At 38.0% G+C, this 21,076-nt stretch overlaps 1 protein-coding gene, 1 long non-coding RNA gene and 1 pseudogene across 3 annotated transcripts; 2 read left to right on the top strand and 1 right to left on the bottom strand.

Moving 5' to 3' along the window:
- The first annotated feature begins 1,103 nt into the window (after positions 1–1,103).
- On the top strand, positions 1,104–2,786 carry LOC143883744 (cationic amino acid transporter 9, chloroplastic pseudogene; annotated as a pseudogene).
- A 1,879-nt stretch (positions 2,787–4,665) lies between these two features.
- On the bottom strand, positions 4,666–6,635 carry LOC143883755 (uncharacterized). Its single transcript, XR_013252501.1, has 3 exons — positions 6,164–6,635; positions 5,918–5,972; positions 4,666–5,061 (listed from the first exon to the last, which is right to left on the bottom strand). It is a non-coding gene; the product is annotated as an uncharacterized LOC143883755 (long non-coding RNA).
- A 2,322-nt stretch (positions 6,636–8,957) lies between these two features.
- LOC143857175 (zinc finger CCCH domain-containing protein 32-like) lies at positions 8,958–20,425 on the top strand. 2 transcript variants are annotated; one of them, XM_077367596.1, is made up of 7 exons: positions 8,958–9,316; positions 10,197–10,339; positions 10,926–10,988; positions 11,233–11,352; positions 11,654–11,944; positions 12,048–12,341; positions 16,440–17,571. In XM_077367596.1, exons 1-7 carry the CDS (start codon positions 9,265–9,267, stop codon positions 16,683–16,685), a joined length of 1,209 nt encoding a protein of 402 aa, XP_077223711.1. In that variant the 5' UTR covers positions 8,958–9,264; the 3' UTR covers positions 16,686–17,571. The 2 variants fall into 2 exon arrangements, with proteins under 2 accessions (XP_077223711.1, XP_077223782.1); XM_077367667.1 differs by lacking the exon at positions 16,440–17,571 and adding an exon at positions 20,028–20,425 and having other exon boundaries at positions 8,961–9,316.
- The last annotated feature ends 651 nt before the right edge of the window (positions 20,426–21,076 follow it).

Genomic DNA, 21,076 nt, shown 5'->3' on the forward strand with positions numbered 1-21,076 from the left:
CGCCCTCTACACAGCCATACTGACCGTTCACAGATCCAATCTCCGGATCGCCATCTTTAGAATTAGGATAAAACTAAAACTTGATATTTCTGCCAATTTTAATGGTGACTCAGCCTCTGATTTCCCAGATTAATAATCTTTAATATTCAAAACAATTTTATAACATCTGATTTCTAAACTCTTAAAAATCGATTCCGATTTAATTTAGAAAGTAGATGAATAAAATCAGTTTGAATTACACCACAATGGAGAATTGATCTTTACTAGATCAATCGACACAAGGCGAAGGTCGGCTCTGATACCAACTGTTAGACTTTATTTAATTCAAAATAATGCGGAACTTACCTCCGGCCATGACGATTAGAATCAAAGATCACGAATCCCTTGAGCTTTGGTGAACCACCATCACGATCTCCGCTACGCATGAACAAAGAGAAGAGAGATCTTCTAATCTTGAGAAGATCGTAGGGCTCGATCGATGGACTTGCAGGCACAATTTTCCTCTCAGATTAGGGACCCTCTTAATGATGGAACTTTAGCTACAACTATAACGTATGAGTGTTGTTCCCATCAAACACAACCCATATTTATAGATTTTGGCAGAAACAAATTTGTGTCCTTCCACAACTCTAACAATCATGTGTTTTAGAGTTTCCAAAACACTTGAGATTTATCCCTAAGACTACCTTTTTAATATTACACAATGTGAAAAGAAAACCAACGTTTCTTTCTTTATAGTGGGTCCCACCAATGTGGGCCACACAATAAAATGCCAGTACATGGTTCTTGAATTTCGACAGTATGCTAATTGTTTTGGAGACATTTTATTGTAATCAAACGTACGTAGATTTTCAATATACATTTGAGGAGGCATGTTAAGATATTTCAGCTCAGATATGGTAAGATCTGACCATTGATCGTCTTGGTGGCAGATACGGGAAGTTGGTTATTTAAGGTATGTAGGCCTGGTTGGGAAATAGGCTAGGATTATCTTTTCCAAATCTTACCTTTATCATTTTCTATGTTTATCTGTAAGTTCTTATTTAAACACCATTTCTATGTTTATCTGTAAGTTCTTATTTAAACACCAGTTAATGTTAGGAAGGAGGGAGAGAGAGATGACAATCAACCCATCTTCATCATGGTTCTCGAATTTCTGCATTTCTGCTCTGAGAGCCAAAACCCCAAGCAGTTCCCCTGGCGAAGGCCTTGTTCGCCGTCTTAATCTCTTTGATCTCGTGCTACTCGGGATTGGGGCTTCGATCGGTGCTGGAATCTTCGTCGTCACAGGAACTGTGGCACGCGATGCCGGACCTGGTGTCACAGTTAGTTTTATACTTGCTGGAGCAGCATGTGTGCTAAATGCATTGTGCTATGCTGAGCTTTCATCGCGTTTTCCTGCTGTAGTTGGTGGAGCATACATGTATTCCTACGCCGCCTTTAATGAACTCACTGCTTTCCTTGTTTTCACACAACTAATGCTTGACTATCATATTGGCGCGGCTAGCATATCGCGAAGCTTAGGAAACTATATAGTGACAGTATTGAAGCTCAATCCCTATTTGAAGGAACATTTTCCAAGCTGGATTGGGCATGGCAAAGAGCTATTTGGAGGAGTTCTATCCATCAACATATTGGCTCCCATTCTACTTATTCTCTTAACAATAATTCTATGCCGAGGTGTTGGGGAATCATCCATTGTGAACTCTATTATGACTGCAACAAAGGTAATAATTGTTATTTTCGTCATCATTGCTGGTTCTTTTGAAGTGGATGTATCAAATTGGTCTCCTTTTGCTCCAAATGGTTTTGAAGCTGTTGTTACTGGAGCAACTATAGTCTTTTTTGCATATGTTGGATTTGATGCAGTGGCTAATTCAGCTGAAGAGTCTAAAAAACCACAGAGGGACTTACCCATAGCCATCCTTGCAAGCCTTTTTATTTGTGCAATATTATATATTGCTGTCTGCTTAGTGATTACTGGAATGGTGCCATACAAGTTTCTTGGTGAAGATGCTCCTCTAGCCGAAGCTTTTAAAGCAAAGGGGCTGAAATATATGACGGTTTTGATCAGCATAGGTGGCATTGCAGGCCTCACTACAACCCTTCTGGTTGGTTTATATGTTCAATCTAGGTTGTATCTTGGACTTGGAAGGGATGGTTTACTACCTTCAATTTTCGCGAAAGTACACCCTCTACATCACACGCCAATCCATTCTCAAATTTGGGTTGGTGTGATTGCTGGTATCTTGGGAGGGTTATTCAACGTGCATCAACTATCGCACATTCTTTCAGTTGGATCACTAACTGGCTATTCTGTTGTTTCAGCTTGTGTCATAACCCTTCGTTGGAAGGATAATGAAGAAAGTGATCAAGTCTCTAAGAGGTGGATTTCTACCTCGCGTGAAGGTGTCATCTGTATTGTTGTAGTTGCCTGTTGTGGATTTGCTGTAGGGCTCTTCTACCGTTTCAAAATCTCATTTATCTTTTCAATCGTAGCTGCTTTGATAGCAGTGTTAGCTATTGCTGCTCTTTGTTTTCGCCAATTCTACACAGACCCACCTGGGTTTTCTTGCCCTGGAGTTCCGTTTGTGCCGGCTATCTCCATCTTTTTCAACATCTTCTTATTTGCACAGCTCCACAAAGAGGCTTGGGTGAGATTTGTTGCTGTCAGTATCATCTCTATTGGAATATATGTTTTTTATGGGCAATATCATGGGGATCCTGCAGTAAGTTCAGACCAAACAATTATTTCTAACACGGCCCCAGCCGAAGTTTCACAATAGTCATCATGTATGGTATTTGATATAGTATATTATGTAACCAGTGAGACAACCCGTCGAGTTAGAAGTTATTTTTAATCGAAAAGAAATAGAAAAGTTTTTTGTCTTCCCTATACATTCTCTGATAGTTGGCATCTGAATTAAGTATTAAGTATACATTTACGAAGGACTCACTTGGCAAACCGATACAATCTTTCATGGATATGTACCCTTTGGTGGGAAAAATAATAAATTAATCATATTTCAGAAATAAGAAGGCTAATATCAGCAATAACAAAAGGAGCACAAAGAAAAGAACCACATTGTCCCCCAAGTATATACTTGCATCCGAAGTTCAGAATATACAGCTGTATGATCAGTGTCATAAGTATATACTTGCATCCCTAGTTAGTGTTGGAGTCTCTCTTCAGCATCTCCATGGCTCAACTGACCATCCTAGTCTCCAAGAGCAAACAACATTTCCGGTTGTAATTTGTAAACATATTGTTTCGTCTTAATCCATGCCACACTATACGCAATTAATTGCTAATGCCCTGTTCGTTTGGGATTATGACAACCGATTGCCACCCCCCAATCCGATTATTGGATCCAAAATTAATGTAATTTTGGGTCCAATAATCGGATTGTGGGGTGGCAATCGGTTGCCACAATCTCAAACGAACAGGGCCTAAGAGATGTGAAGTTGGAGAATCCTCAATCATAAAGGCTGAATACAGATCTATAAAACGAACAATGATAACCAATTTATGAGGAAGTTATTTTATGTCAAAAGCAAACTGCAAGAAATTCAAAGTTTCATGATATTAAGAAACACTTAGAATGACAATTACCTGTTTTGTTGCACGTGAATCTCATATATCTGCAAAATCGAATAACAACAATTCTCTGTTTTTACATGGATCACACACTATATTGCTGCATGGTAATTGGAAACTCCTCTCCATGCCATGTTATAGGGTCTGGAGAATGTCATTAAGGAAAATGGAAAAAAGAAAGAAAACAGAACGAAATGAAAATAATTTATCTGTATGTATTTTTTGGGTTCGCTTGTTCACATTATCAATTGGGTTAATTCTTTTTATCTCTCTCATGGGAATCAAGACTTGCAAACTATCAAAAAATTCAAGAGAATGTCAGTAAAGAAGAGATGCTATCTATACAGGAATGATAAACTGAAGGGGACATCACATGCCGCTCTACGTACACTTTTTTCTACACATGAATCTCATATCTGCAGAAGCAAGAGTAACAATACTCTGTTTTGTTGCATGGATCACATGACATATATACTATTGCATGCTAATTGGCAAGCCCTTTTCATGCCACATCATAGGATATGAGGCATGTCATAAAGGATAGCAGAAAAAAGTAAAAGAAAACAAAGAGAAATGAAATGAAACAATGTTTGAGAAATTTGAAAAACTCTGTCAAGGTGTTGGGACAAACATGTCTGTTATTAAATAAGGTCCATTTCTCGAATAATATCAGACATGTTGCATGAATACCAAGGTTCCAAGTTTGATATATTTTTCATATATATTAACGAAGGTTCCAAGACTTGATGGCTAGGAGCATAACAGAGAACATGACCTTAGATAGGAGAGAATGGAAGAAAATGATCCATGTAGATGAACCCAACTAGTGTCAGGATTAGACTTAGTCAATTTGAGCCGGGTAGATTCTTTCACCTGCTTCATGAAAATTTTCTAAAGGTAAAAGGATTCATTAGCCGATCCCAACTAGTTTGGGACAAAGGCTTAGTTGAGTTGAGTTGAGTTGAGTATTAACCGAGAATCCAAATTAAAACCATAATGAATAACAGAGAAATGACTAGAAATTTTCTCCAAATAGAAATCTGACAAATAGTTCAAAAATATACCTGGAAGACAAATTGTATAGCCCCACCATTTATGTCTCAGAGAATCGGTGCCACTGCTGGATTATTTGTATTAATAAATACATCTACGCAGCATGAAACCTTTAAAATTGATTCTGTCAATTACAACTTTAAAAAAAGCGTAACTGCACTAGTGCACTTGCATCCTAATTTAGAAACCTTGTCATAGCTCTTAAGTAACTTGAATTGAAGCTATACTGTATTGAAATGGGATCAAAAATAAAAAAGAATAATCAGAGAATGGAAGATGTGATGTGTGGTTACAAATGAGAGAAGGCCCCCTACATTCAGCAGAAGATCTCTTCAATCATTCTTGTGATGCACGACTTAAATCCAAAGATCATCTATGTTGAGTTCTTGAGAAGTCAGCAACTTCTGTTTCTACAAAGGAATGTCCAGGCAATCATTAGAAAATTCTATTAAACAGAAAACTCAAGTTGAAAACAGAGGATTCTAAGGGGCCGTTTAGATACGCGGATTTTAGAATCCGGGATTTCTTCAAAATTGTAGCTAAGAGACAAGAGAAGAAGCAGGCCAGCCGTCGGTTTTACTCATTTTTTACTTCTTGCCCTTTTTTCCGTCTGCAAGAGAGTAGCAGATCCTCCCATATTTCCAGGTTTTAGAAATCTTAGGATGCAGGAGAGACTTTTAAAACCTAAATTTCTCACTTAATATCCAAGAAATGCTGTCAGGACAGCAAACAGCAGCTTGATCATGAACCCTCTTTTACACTGTTTTCAAACTTAAAACCTGGATTCTAAAATCCGCGAATCCAAACGGCCCCTAAAGTTCTCCGTGTCTTAATAATTATGTTTTATCACATTTTCATGTATTTTCTTTTTAAATTTGAAATTTGAAATGTAAACTGATCTTTTTTAACCTTAATAAATTCCCATAAAATTTTGAGACCTAAACTTACTAAATTCAACAAAATTTTGAGTTACAACATTGTATATGCTTATTTTCAAAGAATTACAACACCAAAAATTTTTGTACATTAAAATTCTCTGAACAATAAGTGGCTGAAGTAGAAGTAGAGTTTCTGAAATCTTAGAGGTGCAAAATTTACAATTTCATTTTACTTCTAGAACCTCTAATTTCAGTACATTAAGAAATAACAGAAATTGGAGTTGACATGCTCATGTGATGTGAAAACAATCTCCTATAGAAACACATCAAAACCCAGATGAGGAAAGATGAAAAAAATCATAATGTTTTACTCTGAACCAAATCTCACCTTCTTTGTTGTCTTCAAAGGTTTTGGACTGTTGATTCCAACCAAGCCTGTATTTCTGCAATAAAAAGGAGAGGTAGAAATAATCAGTTCACCCAAGAATCAGTTCTCCTGCAGAGCACCCAAACCAAACAACAACAGGAAAAAAAAAACCATAACAGAAAGGGGAAAAAACATTTTTTCTTCAAGGCATTTCATCATCCAATTCGTGTGAGTGTGAAACATCTATTGGAAATCAAAGGGTCTCACCTTCTTTAGATTTCACTTCATCTTATGTTTTTTCTTTGCAAACCAAAACCAACCCACACATTAGAATGCAATGAAAAGCAAGGATATAAAGAAGACCCATGAAAATGGGAAGAAAATACTTATTGCCCTTATGGGAATGTCGACGCTGTCCGAGAGTGGATGTATTCTTTGGCGTTTTTCCAGGTTAGATTAAGATGGTAATTATACTGTACAAACATTTCAATTGTAAGAACATCATTTCGCTTGTATTGTTATATAAAAGTGTAGTTTAGTGCAAAAATTTAAAGTTTAGTTTGCACGGAGATTGCCCAAATCCAGTCAAGCTTCAAGAACCAACTGTATGATTTGAAATATCTTAACGTTCTCATCTGACTTAAGCAGGGTCCCGGGAGACGACAGGGGTGTTCGTTCTGTTATAACCGAACCGAGTAGACCGAAATTTGATAACCGAAATAATATAGTTATCAAATTTCAATAACCGAAATTTCCATAAACCGAACCAATTAAAAATTCGGTTATTCGGTTATAACCGAATAGTGGGAGAAAAATAGGGAAAAAAGCAAAATCTCGGTTCGGATTGGAGGGCTAGGATCATTCTATCGAAATGATTTTTTGAGCACAACCTAATTAAGTTGTGGACAATCAAATGGATGGTTTTGATCATCCTACGAAGTGACCATATAGCACTTTTTTGGGGAAAATAATGGTTTTTATCCATAATTTCGGTTATTCGGTTAACCATATTTTTTTTTTGAGATAACCGAACCCGAACCCGAATAACCAAATTTCCAAAAAAAAAAAAAAAAAATCGAAACCGAACCGACCAAACCAATTCGGTTCAGTTTTGTTATAACCAAATAATGAACACCCCTACCCGGAGTCCAAAGACACTTGAGAGGTTGGGAGTGAGAAAAGGGGAAAAAAGACAATTGTAAGTAGTCGTATTTTTGTGCCTCTTAACGCGCCCCCCCCCTCAATGCTCCAATGCTCTCTTTTGCAATTGGGCCAATGAATATTCCATGGAATATTTCTCTATGCTTGCCAAACACGTTCTTAATGAGGTTGGGGTAATAAGTTTACTTCAAGCAATAGTGGGGTTGTTGACTTTTTATTCCATATTATGAGGTATTTTTATTTTTCCGCAAGATTCCCTTGTAGTTATTTTAGGTCACGTTTGGATTCCTCATGTTTTTGCATTTGGATGCTGCCACCTTGCTCCAGTCGCGAGGGTGAACGTACTTGCCACAAATATGGATCTCCAAATAATGTCTCACTTAACATATTTGAAAACCAGATCTTTTTTCATTGTTGTAGCTGATTTGGAAATCTAAGGATTTGATCCAGATCCAAATGTTTAACTACCAAATGTGAGAAATCCAAATATAAATCTTGTGGGTATTCAAATGTGGCCTTAGGGAATTGATATATTCGCTTCCTTTTCTTACTTTGGACTGGGGTGTCAACAAATCCACTTCACATCGGATTCACCTATGCCTTAGTCACGATCCATGCAAATTCCTTATCGGTCAAATCAAATTCGGAGTGTTCTTCGGATCCTACTTCCCGTGCCCCGGTCACAATCCACTTCAAAATCGGACCATCGGAGAGTCCCTACTTACATTGCACACAATTAAAATGTTAAAAATAAGTTAGAATGCTTAGTCGACTATGAGTAAACCACTTTCCTTTACTGGATCATAAGATATGTAGTATCCTACTATGTCCTACTTACATTGTACACAATTAAAATGTTAAGAAGAAGTTAGAATGCTTAGTCGACTATGAGTAAACCACTTTCCTTTACTGGATCATAAGATATGTAGTATCTCCCAAATGACTCAGAGCCCTAGTACTTGCACAATGATAAAAATCCATGAACAGAGCTGTTCACCAAATGAAATCCAAATAGGACTTTTGAATAAACAAATGAATTAAAATGTGATTCCTTTTTATCTTGACTGAAACTTGAAGATTGCAAATAGACACCGAGAGCAAAAAATGAGATCCATACTGGTCGTTTCTTTCTAGTTATTGCGGATGGAGCATACACAAGACAAGATTGTGTCTATCGACGGAATGGAGTGGCCTAGTGGATTAGGATATGAGTGAGCGACTAGCAATGACTGAGTGGATTGAGGTTACGGGACGAAAATGGAGGAAAAGGAAAGTGAATCACAAAATCACGTAAATGTGAAATTTATTTGCTTTTACAGAAATACCCTGCACATTACATAATTACTTACTTTAAAAGGGTATTTTTTGTAAAAATATTTTGGATCTTGACTATCCATCAAATTTTCTTTGCATGTGTGGATCCGATCCCTAAAAATTTTAGGATCATGTGATGAGGATCCAAAACACGTCCATGGTTCTTTCTAGTATGACCATATCCCGTCCATTAAAGTTCGGATTCAGAGTATCCATCGGACCGTCTAGATCCATTGACACCCCTACTTTGGACAGCCCCCTCCAGTGTATTTATGACTACTCTTTTACACTAGAAGGGGATGTCCCAATTATGAAAAATGGGCTAATTTATCATTTCCCTTATTTTAATGTGACCCTTTTCTCAGATTTTATTTGGTGTAAGCCTGTACAGTCAAGTATTTTTTTTAAAAGATCGAATCCAGTGATTTTTTTTTTGGGCACAACCTGTTTCCCTTGTGGCCCATCAAATGAACGGTTTGGATCATCCTATGGTGTGGCCCCTACAATACTTTTGAAAAATACTGGAGTATATGCACTTCCACCATATAAAAACTCAAACCTTTTTCTTTCATTGGCGGGTATAAAAACTACCAGGAGCAGACAAAGAGTCGGAAAATCAAAGCTTTGAAAACGGGGGAAGAGAGAGAGAGAGAGAGAGAGAGATTGAGCTAAAGAAGAGAACACTGTAAATCCTTTACATAAAACCCCTCTTCTCCTCACACACCCAAAACCCCGTTTTCAACTCTGATCAGAATTCAGAAACTTCCAGAACCTTCTAGAAGCATTCCCTCCACACACACACACACACACACACACACACAAAACAAAACCCTTCCTTCTTCTGTAAATTTTTGTAGGTAAAAAAAAAAGGGGAGAAAAATTTTACAAGGAAAATGAAGATGTACGGACGGAATTTAATGGACGGAGCTGAGACGGGGCTTGAAGGTTAATTTTTCCTCATTGGATTACTCTTTCTCGATTTGAATTTCAATTTCATCGGAATTTTGTTCCATTTAGGGTTTTGAATTAGGGTTTAGGTTATTTAAGATATAGAGATAGAAAGAGAGTGGTGGGATTGGGTTAATGTTGGGTAATTATTGCATTACTCCTCGATTTTGATTTCAATTTCATCTGGGTTTTCTAGCATTTAGGGTTTGGAATTAGGGTTTAGGTTATTTAAGATATAGAGATAGAAACAGAGTGGTGGGATTAGGTTAATGCTGGGTGATTCTATCATTCCTTACCCTCGAGTTTTATTTCAATTTCATCTGAATTTTCTAGCATTTAGGGTGTGGAATTAGGGTTTAGTTATTTCATTTTCATCTGAATTTTCTTGCATTCAGGGTTTGGAATTATGGTCTAGTTATTTAAGATATGGAGATAGAAAGAAAGTGGTGGAATTGGATTAATGTTGGGCGATTCTAGCATTACTCCTTGATTTTTATTTATATTTAATCTGAATTTTCTAGCATTTAGGGTTTGGAATTAAGGTTAGGTTATTTCAGATATAGAGATAGAAAGAGAGTGGGGAAATTGGGTTAATGTTGGGTGATTCTAGCATGACTTCTGGATTTTGATTTCCATTTCATCTGAATTTTCTAGCACTTAGGATTTGAAAGTAGGTTATTTCAGATATAGAGATAGAAAGAGAGTGGTGGAATTGGGTTAATGTTGGGTGATTCTTGCATTACTCCTCGATTTTGATTTCAATTTCATCTGAATTTTTTTTAAGGTTTGGAATTAGGGTTTAGTTATTTCAGATCTCGAGATAAAAAGAGAGTGGTGAAATTAGGTTAATGTTAGGTGATTTTTTATTGCATTGTAGAATCAATGTGGCAGTTGGGATTAGGCGGAAGGGATTCGTACCCGGGGCGTCCCGGCGAGCCCGACTGCGTGTACTATATCCGTACCGGGTTCTGCGGCTTTGGAGCTAGGTGCCGCTTCAATCATCCCCGTGATCGCAGCACGGTAATCCCTAAACCCTCTCGTGTTTTTCCCCATAATCTAGGGTTTGATGATCTGTGGTTTTCGGCGGTCCTTTGAATTCGTTTTCTGTTGGAATATGTGGAATTTTGATTTGTTTGCACAATTCACAACTAAAGTTTTTCAAATTGGGTTCTAATCATTAGGGGGCAGTTTCGATACAAGGATTTTCTAATCGAGGATTGTAAAACTGGATTTTACAAGCTAAAACCTAGATTTTATTAGCTAAAAGCTGATTTTTATTAGCTAAAAGCTGATTTTTATAAGCTAAAACCTGAATTTCATAAGCTAAAACCTGGATTGTACATTTTCATGATTGTAAAATCTAGGTTTTTTATTATAAAATTAATGTTTTAGCTTATAAAATTCAGGTTTTAGTTTGTGAAATCCAGGATTTTACAATCCTCGATTATAAAATCGATGAATCCAAACGGCCCGTAGGTGTTGTTGGATTCTTGGTTAAGTTCTGAAATTTGTAGATTTGTTTAAATGCAATGAAGAGATCTGTATGTCAACAATGAAAATTTGATTCTTTCTTCTATGAAATTTAGAATGCTTATTTTATCATTAGGTTGATGAATTCAGACCCGGAGGGGGGGAGTATCCAGAGCGCGAAGGCCAACCTGTTTGTCAGGTACTATTTTGTTGGGACTTTATGACTAAGGGACAAGTATTGAATGCCAACTGGATGCTTTATTAATCGATCTTGGACAATTTAGACCCATGGTCCTCGACTTAATTTGTTTTCTTAGGTTCACCAAAAAAAATTATTTGGTTTTATTTCACCGACACTATGAATTCAGGACAGAGAAGTTTCAATTGATTGTAAGCTGAGTTTACAGGAACCAGTTTTGATTTCCCCCGCCTTTAATTTGCAGTATTTTTTGAAGACTGGGACTTGCAGATTCGGTGCTTCATGCAAGTACCACCATCCTAGACATGGAGGTGGATTAGTGGGCCCGTTGTCATTAAATCATTACGGATATCCATTACGGCCGGTTAGAATTCTTGTGTACCTGCCCATATCTTTATGTTTTCTTTTTCTAAATAAGCGTAAAATTCTTTTAGTAGTATGCAGTGGCACATACAACCAGTGGGCTTTGTTTTGAGTTTTCTAATGTTTTATAACAAGGCATAATGGTTCACTTGCCTTAAAATTTTAGGAAATAGTCCCGCCCTAAAATTTGGGGTGGGGATACCCTATGTCATAAAAAATAAAAAATAAAAATCACTTGCATCTTACTGGAGAAACTTTGATCAGCATATGATATCATTTAAAATGATGATTTTCTTGCACAGGGGGAGAAAGAGTGCTCCTATTATGTGAAAACGGGGCTGTGCAAGTTTGGTGTAAACTGTAAATTCCATCATCCAAACCCAGCTGGCATCTCGATGCCAGCACCTTCACCTGCTTTTTATCCGACGGTGCAGTCTCATTCAGTTTCATCTCATCAATACGGAGGAGTGGCCAGCTGGCAACTTGCACAGCCACCACCGCTAGTACCTAGTTCATATTTGCAAGGACCTTATGCTCCTGTGCTGATTTCTCCAGGGGGGATGGTTCCATTTCCGAGTTGGAGCCCTTATCCGGTTGGTGAACTCTTCACTGAAAAACTTTATTTGCTTTTGTAGTATGAATGTGTTCAGATCATATCATTTATTGTTCTCTTATTATTATTCCATGTGAAAACAGCCATCCGTAAGCCCCGTGGTTTCCCCTGGTGCACAAAATATTGTTGGAACGGCCCCCCCATATGGGCCCGCATACCCTGGACCTTCTTTGCCCTTTTCTTCTCCTGCTGGACTTTCAAGCAGTAGTCAGAGAGAGAATACGTTTCCAGAAAGACCCAACCAGCCTGAATGTCAATTCTATATGAAAACGGGGGATTGTAAATTCGGCTCCTCATGTAGATACCATCATCCGCCAGAATGGGTTGTGCAGAAAGAAAATTATGCCCTTAACTCCATGGGTCTTCCTTCGCGTCCGGTATGCATCTCACTTCTTATTTTGGCTTCTTCCATTCTCTGAAATAGCTGTTTACATTTTGCTCTTTGTTGATTGGTGAAAATCAAAGGAAACTAGAACTTTATATTTTACAACCATTATATTAGATTGATGGGCATTACCTTATTTTTTCTCTAGTTAATTGAGTTAAACTTGGGGATGATTACCCAAAACCTTCTTTTTTTTCTTACAAAGTTAACAAGAATTTATTTAAAAAGAAAAATAGAACAACTACAAGGGAACATCATTGGGCAACCTGGCCCAAAATACATAATGGATCTAGAGACTGCCGCTTTAGCCAATCTATCAGCCAGATCATTTTTCACCCAAGGAGTATCAGAAAGAAAATGCCCACGCTCTAAATCACAATTGAATCAATGAATCCCGCGAGTCTCCATGGTCCAGTGTCCTTTCCATGGGCCCAAGAGATTTCATTAGCCAAATCGCCTTCAATTTCTAGTGTTCCCTCAAAAGGCTAAAGAAGGCCACATCCCAAAATGAAGAGCTCTCAGCTCAGCCATAGAAGAATTCACATGCCCAATTGGACCCGAAAAGGAAAGCAAGATTTGCCCGTCGCTATCCTACAAGCACCACCTATCACCACCGGGCTGGGGTTTCCATGGGAGTGATCATAACATTCAATTTCATAAAAGTAGGCGGCAGAGGGTGCCATTTGGCTACTGTTTTTCTTTTAGTCCCTCTACCATTCAAGGTATCATGCCAATTCTCTAGGATTTAGCCAATTGAATATCACCAGCACTCTTTTTCTGAGATGCCCAATTGGCCATCAAGAGCTTTTTTTTTCCAGACAATTGATACCACAAAAGAAAAATTTTCATCAAAAGTCTGAGCAGTTCTTCTCCCCTAAATACTCCACATCACAACAAAAGGAATGGTCTCCCAAAGGATCACACTGAGAGAGCCATGCCTCCCGATGCTCTTATGCTCCAAAAGGCCTGTGACTGTACCCAAAGAAAACCCACCCAACCCCAAGCCAATCATATAAATGGGACTAAATCACAGCCACTTCTTTGTAATGAACAAACAGGTGATCCACCGACTCTTCATCATTAAGGAACATATACATTTAGCCATCTGAAACTTCCGTCTCTTCAACTTTTCCACTGTATTGATTATCTTGAGCATCTCTGTCCAACAAAAAGCTTGGATCTTAGTTAGAACTGAAGCCAACCAATCCTTCTTCCAAGGAAAATGAACGGCCCTTGAAGAGGATAGCAACTTGAAAAAGAGCCATCTGAAACTTCCACCTCTTCAACTTTTTCACCGTATTGATTATCTTGAGCATCATTGTCCAACAAAAAGCTTTGATCTTAGTTAGAACTGAAGCCAACCAAACCATCTTCCAAGGATAATGAACGGTGCCTGGAGTGGATAGCAACTTCAAAAAAGAGCCGGCGAAGAATATGGCCCTAGGATCCGAGGCCCAAACTCTGCGATCTTCCATTATCTGAGAAATGAGAAATAAAAGAGTCCTCAAGAATATAAAATAAGGCTAACCAAACAATCAAATTCAAGATCCTTAATGTTTCTATATAAAGCCCATGCTTAAATTGCCCTCTCCCACGCTCGTATTGCAATAAAAAATGCTCACATTCTAAACTCTCACGATCCTAAGGATTCTTGGACAATCTTGGGATAAAGGACTCTCCTCTTCACGAATCATGCCAATAACTTGCCATTTCCCCATTGCTTACCCTTAACCTAACCCATTTGTGGAACTATTAAAAGATAGGAGACACTGATCTCCAAGCTTTCAAGCCTCCACCTCTAACCTAACCTACCAATATCCCACCCATCCGTCCTTTCCATATATTTTCCTCTGATGATTCTCCTCCAAAAAGCCTCCCTCTCCTCCTCAAACTTCCATAACTATTTTTCCAAGAAGAGCCTTGTTTCTAACCACGAGATTATCTAGGCCCAAACCACCATTTTTCTTTGGTAAACAAGACACATCTCAATCCACAAGGTGCTTTCAGTTTTCCTTTTTAGCTTCCCAAAGAAAATTATACTACAACTTTTCTATTCTATCCAGATTGCTACTCCCACAAGAATTTTGAACAAGGACATTTTTTTTTGAGATGGTAACAAAAAATATTAAGAGGAAAAGACATTAGAAAGGAAGGGCAGATGTTGCCCTCACATAAAAACTCTCAATGTTCTAGGGTGGATCGATTTTTATTGCCATTAGGTTGGGCAGATCATGTCCCAAATCTTGCTCAAATTGTGCTTCCCTGGCTAATCTCGGAGCTATCGCCTATTTGGTTGGTTCAAAAAGCAAACTCATCCTTTCAGATTTGATAATGTATGGCTAAAGGTTCTTGGTCCGAAAGAGCTTTTAAAAAGCTGGTAGAAGGAACCAGAAGTACATGAGTGGAATGGTTTCGAGTTCTCGATGCACCTTAAATTTTTCAAAAGTAAAATTAGAAGATTGGAGGAAAGCATTTTTTGGGTTGCTGAATCTTTAAATAGAGGAAAGCAAAGGCGGGTTGAAGGCTTTGGATAAGGAGACGGCTGTGTTTACTCGCATATCGGGACAGTTTTTCATTGCTGTATGAAGTGTTGATGTTTGTTGGACCTTATTGGCAGACAACTAGGGTTTGGTTCTCCTATTTCCAGTTGTCTAGGTGTATAAAGTCAAACTGGAATTGTATAAGCACTCCATTGGGGTCCCTCTGAAATCATAATACTTGATATATGACAAGGTCATGCTTCCAAATTTTACTGTCCAATAGTTATGTATGTGATTAGGTTTGGAACTTTACACCAAATATTGCTCTTCGAAGAGTTGCTTCATTGCTAATAACTCTGCTACGTTTCACAATGTCTTTCTGTGTTGTCATTTGTTGTCCTGCTTGTCTTTTACATCCTAATACTTCACTCATGCCTTTTCTTCACTCTTCATTAAAAAAAAGACTTTTCAGCTAGGGTTTTGGGTAGATTTCTTATGCAGGTGCTGCTTGTCTTTTGCTACTCCTGTTGCAGATTATTCTGTTTCCTATGAACCGGTTTACTTTTCCACTGCCTTTTGTGTTTGGCTTCTGATCTTTTCCTTGTCTTTGTATGTTTTCCTTTACTTATTTTACTGCCCAATATCACATGAAATACAATGATAATAGCATTTTCTGACTCGCCTTATGTGCTCTTGTGCACCTTTGAAGTCAACATGTTTTCTTTGCATCTCAATCCTTTTTTATGACATGGGGTATCCCCACCCCAATTTTAGGGTGGGACTATTCCCTACGGATGTGCGCAATCACCCTCAAACTCGCATCAATGGGGAGCATACCCATAACTTTAAGCCAAAGAGCGACACCTGTATGGGTTGCATCTCCAATCTTATATCTAACTTATAAGGTCTATGATTCCTTTGGAAGATTCTTACATGTATATTTACCAATTGACCGAGGTTAGTTACTTCTATGGGGATCCATAAAATTTATTCAGGTTAGCAGGCAGGTTTATCTCCATTGAATGCTTTTGAATGGCTTTGAGGTTTACACTAACAGTGTTCAAACTGGACTTTCAAAGGGACTTTCAAAATGAAACAAAGTGAGTAGTACCATATCAAAGTATAGTAGTGTGGGTATCACTCCCCTTAATATCTTAATTTCATTTTTATATTAAGGATTTGCTAGTGTCCGTCGCAAAAGGCATTTCACGGATGGGCTGTTGCATGTGAGAGCAGCCACAGAGGCTCACTTTTCCAGCAGATTTTGTCTTCATTCACAAGGTGGCTGCTCTCACATGCAACAGCCCATTTGCGAAATGACTTCTGCGACGGACGCTAGCAAATCCCATGTGTGTGTGTGTGTGTGTGTCCGCGCCTCTCCTATAAACTCGTGTTAGTTTCAAGTTGTAACTGTTCACACAACTTGATTGAAGTAGTTTTCTGAAAATTGTTTTTTTTTATATATGGTGGTATGGTGGTTGTAACTTCATTTTTTTTTCACCATTGTCAACTCAAATCCAGATCTTTTTTTTTGCTCGATGCTTGTGTGAACATTTTGAATGCTTTGTTTGAAGTCCTTTTTGTATTTGATCTTATGGCATTATTAACAGGGTGCTCCACCTTGCACTTTTTACGCGCAACATGGTGTGTGCAAGTTCGGTCTGACATGCAAATTTGATCATCCGATGGGAACACTGAGTTACAGTCTGTCTGCGTCTTCTCTTGCTGACATGCCAATTGATCCCTACCCCGTTGGATCATCGCTCACTACCTTGGCCACATCCTCATCCTCGGAAATGCGTCATGACTTTGTTGCTGGGTCTCACAAGGATTCTTTCACAACCAGAGCACCATGATCCGAGACAAGAATACCATCAACTGAAAACACTTCTAGTATCTCAGTTGGTTCAATTTTTTCCAAGGGTTGTTGGCTGCCTTCTCAGTCTCATGTCCAACCCTCCAGTAATAGTTCTGCTCCTTCGAGTGTTAGCGGTAGTGCATGTCATGGCGGTGGAGAGTCCTAGTTCAAGCTGATCAAACTCACACCCCATTCTTCATATTTCATCTTTGAGGGAATGTAAATATTTTTGTGTTTTACATTCTCAGTAAGAACTTTATTCCCCTTCTTCCAGGTCCAGGTCTCTTCGACCCTGCATTCATATAAACTGTGTCCAACATTGCCATCTCAAATAAGCTAGCCGTCTTCAAAAGGTATAGCAAGCCTGTACTCATCCACCTCTCTTGCCTATTAACCGTCACAGAAAAGTCTTCCTTTAAGGCTCTGTTTCTTTTGACGTAAAATGGGTGTAAAACAATTTTTACGCTCATTTTTCTACTTAAAAATGAGCATAAAATTTTGCTTTGCGTCCATTTTACGTCAAAAGAAACAGAGCTTAAAGGTAAAAAAACTGCAGCTCTCTCTCCCTCTCTCCATCTTTGGTGTCTGTTTTTTTTTTTTTTTTTTTTAATGCCCTGATCGTTATGAAATGAAAGGATCAGGTATGTTCTAGGCAGTCCCACATTTTTCCTGTGTCTTTTCTGCTTTCTTTGCTAGGCTTCCAAGATTCATATTCTAAGCTTATTTCCTCTACTTAAGAAGTAGGGATTGGATGGTTTATTGTGATGAGACTTGAATTGCTTGATAGCCTCTATTTAAATAAAAGCAGCAGCACTCTGACTTGTATTAAATTTGCTCTTCTTCTTTTTTCCTCTGATCTCTACATCTAAACTTGCTTTTCTTTATATGCTTGATTGTTAAGATTCATGCACCTATTAGATTCAAATTGTCTTACTGTTACTCTTAAGTTGGTGATCAAATCCTATTGTAAAGTTATGTGCATTTGAATTTGTTAGCTTATTCGTCTTCCAAATATTGGGAGATGATAAATTTAGTACTGAGTTCTGTTAACCGATGATCTTGTTGAAGTATGGTGAGGCACACCCACTACAGCTTTGGGTCCCACCTTTGAATGATCTGAACCATCCATTTGATAGAACTTGTTTTGGATCTCCTATAGCCCAAAAATCATGTGCCTCACGTGCATTTTTTGTCGAATGTGAAATGTTGCCTAGATGTAGTTTTTGGCCGTCCATGTTTAATGAGGAAATGTACAGATTATTGGATGTTAGGAAGGGTGATTGGGGTGAGTCTTTTGCCATAGGAGATCCAAAGCAAGACATGGGGAATGGATGGTTCAGATCATTCAAGAGTGGGACCCATATTTCTCTCTCTCTCTCTCTCCCTCTCTCTCTCTCTCTCTCTCTCTCTCTCTCTCTCTCTCTCTCTCACACACACACACACACACACACAGTTGGGTCTCTATCTTCAGGAAAAACATCTCGTGTAAAATTTTTCCTAGGAATTTGTTTTTGCTTCTACAATTTACAGGGAAATAATATGGTTATGGCTTATTTAGAGGGTTATCATTATAAATTCAAGGTACCTCAAGTTACATTTTTATGTGTAATCAAACAGTGGAAAAGCAGGAAATTCTGAAAATATATATATATATATATATATATATATATATATATATTTTCCAAACTTTTTCAGAAAATTCCCACCATCCAAACAGGTGGATGTTTGGATCTAGGAAAATAAATCATGTGATTTTTTCCATGGCAAAAAATTAAGGTGGTAGTAGGTTTGCAATTTTCCTTGAGAAAATGTAAAATTTCAAATTAATAAAAAATTTCCATACATCTGAACAGGCCCTTATAGGGTTCTTTGGATGGACTTTAAGTAGACGGTAAAATGACATCATTTTTTCAAGTAAAAACAAAGTAGAAATTGTTAAGAGTGTGAGTTATTTTTGTCTTTTCACCTTATTAGGTTAGCTGTAAACATCCTAAGTTCCTAACTTATTTTTGTAAATTCTAATACAGAAATCTCTTTCTCCTTTCTCTCAATCAGAAACATCTCTGCCTCTCTCTTTTTCTCTAAGGCAACATGCTATTAGAGCCCTAGGGATCTTGATCCTGATCATGATCTTTTTCGTCTTCCCTTCTCTTTTGTGTATTTTCTTGAGATCCACAATACATATATACAGGGGAGAGGGAGATGCTCTTCTCTACACCGACGTTGGCCCTCCAACTGTTGTCATCCTACTGATTCTCGCTTTGGGCGATTGACGACATCTTTGGGCGCACATTGGCATTGTGGTGGTGTTTTCATCAAGGGTTTGAGTACTTGAAGCCATCTTTAATGTCTCATTCTCTAATTTATGTGATTTATTTTCGGTGAGATTCGATTCTTTCCTTTTCGTGCATATGGTACAATTTGATTGTGTTTATGTAGAAGTTATGACTATTGTGGTATGATAACTTTGTTTCTGTGTGGTTGGTGATGCATAAAGCCATCTATTGGGATCGACGACCATGTTTTGATTGTGTTAAGGGCCATTGTGGGGTGCCTTTTTGGAGTAATATTATACAAGGGATGATATATGACTGAATATATTGAGAATCAAGTGATCCAAATTGTGACTGTTAGTAACGATGGAGTGATATTATACAAGGGATGATATATGATTGAATCTATTGAGAATCAATTGATCCAAATCGTGACCGTTACTAACGATGGAGTTAGTCTATAGGGTACTTCAATTAAACTTATGAGAAAAATTACTAGTTGTAGAAACAAGCTATGAAAGTGTTTCTTGGTGCAAAAGGGAAGTTGAAATATATTTTAGCGGAACCTCCTCTTGAAACGGATCCGGACTATATTGCTTGGGCACACAAAAATTATGTGGGTATGCCGTTGTTGTGGAATAGTATGGAAGCACATATTAGTGCTAATTGATGTTTATGGAGACTGCAAAGGGTGTTTGGGAAAGAGTACAAAGTTGGTACTCTAATGATAAAAATACTTCTACTGCTGCATTTGTCGCCTCAGGTACCACTACCTTTCTTGTCTATCAGCAATCTAGTCCATGGGTCATTGACTCGAGCATCTAGGCATATGGCATGTCAGTTTTTGTTGTTTTCCTCACTTTATCCATCTAATTCTATGTCTTTTATTACTTTTGTTTATGGTAATACTCGTTCCATTGCCATGATACAGTATCTCCTTCATCATCTCTTACCCTTTCTTATGTTTATTATGTTCCTCAATTTCCTTTGAGTTTGTTGCCAGTTAGTCAATTACCTAAAACCTTGCAATGCTCATTCACTTTTTTTCTGCATTGTGTGTGTTTCAGGACCTCAAGACAAATGGGACGATGGGTGGGGGATACGAGCGTGGTAGAGTTTACTATCGGAAGTGTGATCCATATACGACTGTCATGCCTTGTCAATCCATCGTTTCTTCACTTCAGTGAGCACTGCTGTCTTAGACATCTTCCTCTGCCTATATTGGAGTCTCCGGTTCCTCTTCCCATTCTATTTCTAGTTTAGAGTGATGCTTGCAGTTAGACAAGCACTATCGTTACTCTTTTCCTTCTCGTTTGAATAATCGTGCATTACAGCCATTCGGTGTTATTCATTAGGGCTCGACAAGGGTTAAAAGTATCTTAGGTTTTATGTATTTTGTGACTTTTGTAGATGACCATTCCCGTTTGACTTGATCATATTTTCAATTATCTAATTCTTTTCGTCAGTTTGCCTTATCATTGTTTATTGCATCTGTTCCTAAGAGTTTGCAACAGGCACTTCATCTATTGAGTGCAAGAAGGCTATGGATGAAGAGATATTTGCTCTTCATCTAAATCATACTTGGAATTTATGTGATTTACCTCCTTAGAAACATGCTTTTGGTTGTCGCTAGGTGTATACCATCAAGTATCATTCTGATAGATCTATTGACAGCTTGAAGGCTAGTTTGGTGGCCAAAGGGTTTACTCAGGTTTTTGTGGGATGACTTTGAAAGCTTTTCGCTAGTTGCTCATCTTAATTCCATTCGAGTTATTCTCTCAGTTGCAGTTTCTGTATATTGGCCGTTCTCTCAGATTGATGTGTAGAATACATTTGTCCATGGAGATCTGCAAGAGGATGTCCATAGAGCTATCCTAGGTTTTGTTGCTCGAGGGGGAGTTGTACAATAAGGTACGTCAATTAAAGAAGGCAATCTATGGACTCAAACAGAGTATAGTTTGACAGATTTAATATGGTTGTAGCACTGTATGGGATGAAAAGGACATTGTTGAATTATTCTATATTTGTGAGGTGTCAGCTCAATGATATAATAGTATCAGTGGTGTATGTGGACGACGTTATTATTACTGGTAATAAAAGTTTGGGGATTTTTGAG

The sequence above is a fragment of the Tasmannia lanceolata genome, unplaced genomic scaffold, assembly GCF_043159265.1.
Source record: "Tasmannia lanceolata isolate RefF3 unplaced genomic scaffold, GAP_Taslan_0.1 ptg000002l, whole genome shotgun sequence".
Lineage (NCBI taxonomy): Eukaryota > Viridiplantae > Streptophyta > Magnoliopsida > Canellales > Winteraceae > Tasmannia > Tasmannia lanceolata.

What these genes read in the sequence shown, in the direction of transcription:
- LOC143857175 (XM_077367596.1), top strand. Translation starts at nt 9,265, where the DNA reads ATGAAGATGTACGGACGGAATTTAATGGACGGAGCTGAGACGGGGCTT. An exon ending in ATCCCCGTGATCGCAGCACG is followed by an intron (nt 10,340 to 10,925) that starts GTAATCCCTAAA and finishes TTTTATCATTAG; the next exon opens with GTTGATGAATTCAGACCCGG. An exon ending in CGAGTTGGAGCCCTTATCCG is followed by an intron (nt 11,945 to 12,047) that starts GTTGGTGAACTC and finishes ATGTGAAAACAG; the next exon opens with CCATCCGTAAGCCCCGTGGT.